General features: G+C 36.2%; 2 protein-coding genes across 2 annotated transcripts; one reads left to right on the top strand and one right to left on the bottom strand.

Moving 5' to 3' along the window:
• Positions 1 to 1478: 1478 nt before the first annotated feature.
• Positions 1479 to 2052, top strand: LOC126583054 (polcalcin Bet v 4-like). The gene has a single exon (XM_050247353.1). The coding sequence runs from the start codon at positions 1672 to 1674 to the stop codon at positions 1927 to 1929; it is 258 nt and encodes an 85-aa protein (XP_050103310.1). The 5' UTR covers positions 1479 to 1671; the 3' UTR covers positions 1930 to 2052.
• Positions 2053 to 3660: 1608 nt separating this feature from the next.
• Positions 3661 to 6778, bottom strand: LOC126583046 (probable serine/threonine-protein kinase PBL10). Its single transcript, XM_050247346.1, has 6 exons — positions 5816 to 6778; positions 5473 to 5730; positions 5214 to 5386; positions 5002 to 5081; positions 4774 to 4921; positions 3661 to 4245 (listed from the first exon to the last, which is right to left on the bottom strand). Exons 1-6 carry the CDS (start codon positions 6390 to 6392, stop codon positions 3892 to 3894), a joined length of 1590 nt encoding a protein of 529 aa, XP_050103303.1. The 5' UTR covers positions 6393 to 6778; the 3' UTR covers positions 3661 to 3891.
• Between the last annotated feature and the right edge of the window lie 454 nt (positions 6779 to 7232).

The raw sequence follows: 7232 nt of genomic DNA, 5'->3' as shown, positions 1-7232 counted from the left end.
CCCTTAATTAATCAATTTTTAGGGAATATGAAAGGAAAATATCATTTAGCTAATTGATTAGCTAAATAATGGAATACAAAATATATAGAATAAATTAGGTTTTAGGAATTACCTTATAGAAAGGATTTGATGAAATATGCTTTAAATTGTTACCTATTTTAGGCACTTTTGACTTGGTTTAGGGATGATTGCCCGCTGCTCGCGCGTAGGAATCTCAGTATGCCTCAAGGGTATTTTTGTCCTCTTTTACCCAAGAATCCACGTGTCGCCTTTTGATTATTTTTGACTCCACAAATGACAATGCATAAAAATTACGATATTAATAATACATTCTAACACAAGCCAATCTAACATAATAAAGCTCAAGTATATTAAAGTGTCAACAATGTGATTTGTTTTATTCGTCCAATTATATCATAGAAATTACAGCATCATGTGTTAATATGACAGTCAATTGAAAAATTCTCCCGAATATCACACTATCCATTAAACATCGGGAGAAAATTTTCAGTGTACCGGGAACAATACCTGGTACACTAAGTGTCGTAATACAAGTAGTTGAAATTATTCAAATTTTCAACTAATTGTATTATGAAACTTGATGTATCATGTTCTTAGCACATTATATAATCTCTCTAACATCATAGAAATTATTAGATATTACGATATTACCAAGTCAGTTATGGTACTTCCATTGAAAATTGGCCATATGTCCGTTGTTTATACTGTTGGACTTGAATCAATTTTATCACCTAATAATTTCTCCCAACATTTCATCTCATCTCTTCTTATAAATTTGACGCGTGGAATGCACTTTAGTGGTTCCTTCCAGAAGTTTCCATCTTTAGTTGGGAAAGAGATGCTCTCCTAATCTCTCCCATCAAAGTCATCTAATGAAGTGCTTTAGGCATTTGAAATTTGATTAAACAGTTAAAATTGTTATAATTTTTAAAATGGACCTTTACTGTTAGCTGTTAAATCAAATTTTAAGGATCTAGATTACTTGATTAGGTGGCTTTGGTGGAAGAGATTATGATATGATCTATATCCTTCTAGTTAACACATCCACCAGTGCTATTTCATCCCTTACATTGTCCATCTAACTATTGCAACTGTCTTTTTCTTTAATTTTTTTTTAGGAAAAATGGGACAAACCACTAAAACACGTGTTCAAATTATTCTCTTACAAATTGACCAAAAATTATCCACTAAACCAAACCGAACATATGTCCACATTTTCCTTTTTTTTAGTTAGAAAATACACGTGTAATAATTTTCTCTTTTTGTTTTTGGTCGAAACGTGTAATAACTTTCTTAAACGACGTTAAACGGTAAGAATTAAAACAAATGGTAAGGATTAAAGTATTGTCCGAACAACAAGCTCTACAACAAGTTGTCTTAGAAAACTTCAATTTTCCTTCTTTGCAGTTAAATCTTTGAAAATTTCTCTCTTCAGGCAATCATTGACTCATTCTTAAACCCATAATTTGACGGACTATCTTACGCTTTCGCAAAACCATCTTTTAAGAACCTAATTTTTTACCTTTCTTCAATTACACATTCATTTACCACAAACCACCATATTTTTACCCCTCATTCTCGCATTCATTAATCTATTTACAAACCAAAACTCAACTTAGAGAAAGCACGTTATAATCAACTATACAAACAATGGCAGAAGAAGATCCTAAAGAAAAGGCTGATCGAGAGCGCATTTTCAAGCGATTTGACACGAATGGCGATGGCAAAATCTCTGCAGCTGAGCTAGGAGATGCATTGGAAACCCTAGGCTGCGTTAAACCAGACGAAGTGAAATCTATGATGATGGAGATTGATACCGACGGTGATGGCTTCATTTCGTACCAAGAATATTTAGATTTTGCTCTAGCTAACCGTGGTTTAATTAAAGATATTGCCAAAATATTTTAGTGGTGTTTCTCTTCAATTTATTAATTTGTTTATCCCATTCTCTTTAATGTCTTGTGTGTTTATGTGACTCATTCCATGCCCTTATGAGACAAGACGTGCATTGATTGTTAAGGTTCATTTGAATTAATATGGTAGTTAAACTGTAAACTTCTTAATATCCCATACCATGCCAAATGATATCTTGCTTCTGTGTCCATTCGAGAACACGTCACCTCAACGATCAGAAGTGAATGCTCTTAATTATTTAAACTATAAATCAACCTTACACGCACAACACATATATTATATAATTTGATACATTTCAAATAGACACAGATTTGGTAACAGAGTTTTAATGAAAAAATAAGGGACAATTAGCAGGAATGATTATTTGCAGAGATAATATTTTATAATAATAATGACGACATATTTTATCATATAATGACCACACAACGATGAATAACGATACTTGATCATTTCTGCAACTAAATGTCAAAAAATGATCATTCTTTTTAATTAGAATAAAATTAGATAAAATATATGTATGGTGTAGTTGGTATGTCACCCCAAATTCAATTAATTGTGCAGAAAAATGTATAGGTGGTGAATGTACCTACACATCTTCATGGACCTTCTTTTTTTTAATATTTGGATAATGTTACCTGGATTGGCAATCTTTTGCAAAATCTGCCAATTGGCCAACAAAATCACATTTGTGCTTCCAAAAAAAAAAAAAAGCACATTTGATGTGACATTGTAACCAGAAAACAGTGTCCCCATGGCCATATCCTACTTATCAATTCCATAACCAAAAATACTTGAATTCATGCTATTTCAAATGCATGTATGTTCCAGCTAATAACCATCAAAGGTCTGGATCGCTTCGAAACTGACCAGGTTTATGATACCATGTTAAACAACAATTTATCTTAAAAGTTTGAACTCTTTGAGTTTCGAGGCTTAGTAGTTGTCTAATAAGTTATTATTACTTCTTTTGTAAGTGAGATTTTGAGTTCAGTCATCCGTCTATATTTTACTTATTTGTAGATTTAAATGGTGCACGATGGGGCTGTAAGTGAGAAATGATGTAAGCTTGAAATACATTGTTGCCTAATTGCATAACAACTCAAGTTTTTGGGAACTAGCCATTGTCTAATGAAATCTTAGGGGCCGTTTGATAACTATTCGTTTTCAGTTTTCAGTTTTGGTTTTCATTTTTCATTTTTTTTTTAAATTGAAAACTGAAATCTTGTTTGTTTAAAAAAAATGAAAACTAAAAATAAAAATGTAAAAACTTAAGGCTTTTTCAATTTTTGGTATTGAAAACTAAAAACTGAAAGTAGTTACCAAAGTTTTTCGTTCTTGTTATTGAAGACTGAAAACTAAAAGTTATTATAAAACAAAATTTTAGTTTTTGTCTTTTTACTGAAAACTAAAAGTAATTACTAAACAAGATTTCAGTTTTTGCCTTTTTGGTGTTGAAAACTGAAACTAATCTTGTTTAATGTGGGAAAATTTTCTTACGAAATCTCTCTAGCAAACATGAGCTGCCAGCAAGTGTTGTCCTTACCCCAATGTGAGAAAGCATTACAAATTCATACGCTTAATGGAGCAAGAACTTATTTATTTTTTACAGATATACAATAACAGGTGAGGAAATAAATTAATATTGAACTTGCCGTCCACGAATTTCGAACTTGATACCTCTCACTTCAAAACGGAGAGAAGCACCGTTAGATCTAGATCGTAGTATTAAATGGTAATCAAACGAGAACTTTAAACTAAAACAAAATGTGTTACAATTTTCCCGGTTAGAATAGCTAAATAGGGACAGGTACATGGAAGATATACACATCAGACTCCTATTCCTATCTACAATATCTACACTCAGTACTCACTTCTAGCAAACCACTCTGTTCAAACTTCAAACAAACAACAACAAATCAAAGAACCGAAAAATCAAGATAATTTATCTGCAACGAATCAACGCCCGTAAAGATGATCATCATCTTCAAACTCGGAAACTCCTAACATAGCCAAAGCCAGGTGACTCTTCATCTCGCTATTCGTTTGTTGTAATTGAGAATAACAATCAATCGACAATCCATTCCCCAGAAAACTAGGCCTCTTCCTCTTGGAGACGCTAGGTTCTTCTTCACCTTTCAGTATTGCCATTATCTCACAGATGCTTGGCCTCCGGGATTCTTCACTCGTTACGCAGGCAGCTGCAGCTTCAATCATCCGTGCAATTTGATTTGAATTTCTCGAAGTGCATTTTATTCGTGGATCAAGCAGCTCCTCGATAGCTCCTCTCCCTTTACACAAGAGGGGCTTTGCCTGATGAAAAATGGAAGTGGCACATTTGTGAGCTATAACTTATAGCAACCAATTCCAAAATCTAATGTACACCACAAACATTTTTCATATTTTAAACAAGAAGTTTTGATGACTTCCATTGAAACACCATACGGAAGGTTTACCGAATGATTCAAGAAATTTGACTTTCAGAAAGTTATTTGGTTGGTAGACAAACCCTTGCTAAGAAAAGTTTCTATCCGATGGAGTAAGTAGCCGAATTGAATAAACGAGCGTTTTGAAAATAGTTCATACTAAAGTTTTAAAGAGACGTGGGTTAGGCCAATTGGCCTGAATAGTGTTCCCCCCTGGGGCGGCGACTCACCCGAGTTTGAATCCCTCTCCCCATAAATCAGAGTAGTTTAGAATATCGCCGTGTCAAAGAAGAATAAGCTATTAAAGGAAAATAAACTATGTCCAGCATGAGAAGCAATCAAGGGCCCATCAATTCACCATCAAATATTAAAAAAGGAGGTAAAGGCAAAAAAGGAAGGTAGTAAGATGACCTACCCAGAGAACCAAGTTTTCTTCTCCTTGTGGCCTTCTTGCTTCAATTGGCTTCCTTCCGGTTATCAATTCCAGCAAGACCACTCCAAAAGCATACACATCGGTTTTATCCGATATTTTCCCATGCTGGAAGTACTCAGGAGCCAAGTAACTGCACATGCCATTTTAATTCGCGCAATGAATAAAAATTGAACACAAGCAACGGGAGTTTAAGTTTTCTCAAGATCGTACCCAAATGTTCCTTTGACAGTTTTGCAAAGGAAGGGAACGGAAGGTGCGGAAGTCCAAGTGGCTAATCCAAAATCACATAACTGCAAGCAATATCGATGCAACGCAGTCAGTCAATCAAATTACTTGTATAGTGTATAGAGTAAAATCTAATTCCATTGAAAACAGTTTAATTTCAAACCAGAGTGAGATCCATAAAATTGCTCTCCATTTACCTTGGCGGTTTTCTTGGACGAAAGGAGAATGTTTGAGGGTTTGATATCTCTGTGAACAATACATCGTTCGGTTCCATTATGCAGATACGCAATTGCCTCAGCAATTCCAATGGCAACTTTGTGCCTTACAAACCAAGGAAGTGTTGCAGAGCCCTTACCTCCCCTCGTTTTCTCTGCAAATGAGCGTGTCGTAAATCAGTCAAAACTCACCAAACTTGAAACAAAGTTCGATTCAAAAGACCGAAACAAGAGAACTCACCGTGCAAATGACGCTCCAAGCTTCCCCCGGAGACATACTTGTAAACCAAAAACAAGCCCTCCTCCGGATCAATGCAAAACCCCACAAGAGGTGTCACATTTGGGTTGTGAAGAGAGCTAGAAATCATCAACTCTCTACAAAATGCCTTAGCAGACTCTTTATCTTCCTTGTCCAGTCGCTTGATCGCCACTGCAGTTCTGAAAATCCCAACTCTGCCCCTAAATACACAGCTCAAAGCTCCCCTCCCCAAAACTCTACCTGCCCAAAACAACAAATTCCATTAAAATTTCACAAGAAAAAATGATCAAATTTTGATTCAAACAAAACAATCCCATTTCATTACCTTTCGAAAAATTGCGAGTGGCAGCAAGAATTTCACCGTAGCTAAATCTGATCAAAGTGTGAGTCATTGGGGAAATGCTCCTCTCCAACGACTCAAATCGCCTCCACTTGACCTCTTTAGCTTTGGATTCAGACATCCCATTTCCCAAATTCACCATTAGAACCGTTGCAGCGGCGGAGGAGCTCATGTTCATGGAATCCAGCTCCACCTGAGAGCAGAAGGTGAATCTGAAGGAGGAGTTAACCGAATGGGGATCGGCATTTTCCAACTCCGCCCCACACCCGCCGGACTCCGCCAGCAGCCACGCTTTGTTGTGCTCTAAATTTATCTTCTTGTTGTTGTTGCTGTCGTCATCAACTGGGGTCTTCTGGTTGCTCTTTTTCTGGCGAGGTGGGAGAAAACAGGACAAGCCAAACTCCCTCAACATTTTCTTCACAAGGGTTTTGATTCTGTGGTCATTGTAGTCACAGTAGTTGTGATCTGTGGCTACAGAGGAGGAAGTGTAGAGAGGAAGAGGAGGAGGAAGGGCATTGGGTGGCTCTCTGCAGTTGGTGAAGGTGCCTTGGGAGTTACCCATCTTGATGCAGATCTCAATGACTAAAAAGCACACAACCCCAGAAACAAGAGAGAGAGAGAGAGAGAGAGAGAGAGACCCAAAGAAAAGAGAACGATAAAAAAGTGAAAGCTGCTTTGCTTGAAGGGTGGGAGAGAATTTCCCAATGAATGTGGGGTTGGAGAGAGAGATGGGCTATCTGAGACAGCAATGTGTGTGTGTGTGTGTGTGTGTGTATGTATATGTGAGAAAGAAAGAAAGACTGGCTACTGACTGAGAGGAGGAGGAAGGAGAGTGGGTGTTTGTATGGTTATGGGGTCGGTTGCTTACTTTTGGTTGAATTTGGGATTAATTTTTTCATTTACCAAGAAAACAAAAGGCAATTATTTTAAGTGGTGGGAGGAGGGGGGAAGAGAAAGCCTGAGTTGATCCCAGAAATGAGAGAGATTCTTCCTGTTTGCCCTGATGTGGACAGCCAGAACCACTCCAGAATAATTTGGATTTGGACTTGGGAGGTAGACATTAAGGGATAAACTCGTATTTTTCATCGCAGTTTAAGCATCCGCCCCTGTTTAGTAGAAAATTTTCTAACCCGGTATTCAAGCTAGTACTCTACGTATCGTAAAATAATTAAAGAGACACGTAATAATATATTATTTTCTTTAATTGTATTATGATATGTGCGTGTATTCTGATTTGGATCATTTTCATACACAATTCCGGACTAAGTAAATAACTATTGAACTTTTTTTTAATTAATAATATATTTTTAATAATGAGCTAATCATAAAAATTGGTATTGAACTCTATAACATGATAAGTTGAAATTAAGACTTATGCTATAAAACGCAGTTTAGATTGATT

This window comes from Malus sylvestris, chromosome 9, assembly GCF_916048215.2.
Source record: "Malus sylvestris chromosome 9, drMalSylv7.2, whole genome shotgun sequence".
NCBI lineage: Eukaryota > Viridiplantae > Streptophyta > Magnoliopsida > Rosales > Rosaceae > Malus > Malus sylvestris.
This window is presented reverse-complemented; position numbering and strand designations above follow the sequence as displayed.

Bases quoted from the DNA above. Each gene is read 5' to 3' on its own strand.
- LOC126583054 (XM_050247353.1), top strand. From the start codon at position 1,672: ATGGCAGAAGAAGATCCTAAAGAAAAGGCTGATCGAGAGCGCATTTTC.
- LOC126583046 (XM_050247346.1), bottom strand. From the start codon at position 6,392: ATGGGTAACTCCCAAGGCACCTTCACCAACTGCAGAGAGCCACCCAAT. The intron at 5,082-5,213 runs GTAAATGGAGAG...TATTGCTTGCAG, and splicing joins CGTCCAAGAAAACCGCCAAG to TTATGTGATTTTGGATTAGC. The intron at 4,246-4,773 runs GTAGGTCATCTT...ATTTTTCATCAG, and splicing joins AAGAAAACTTGGTTCTCTGG to GCAAAGCCCCTCTTGTGTAA.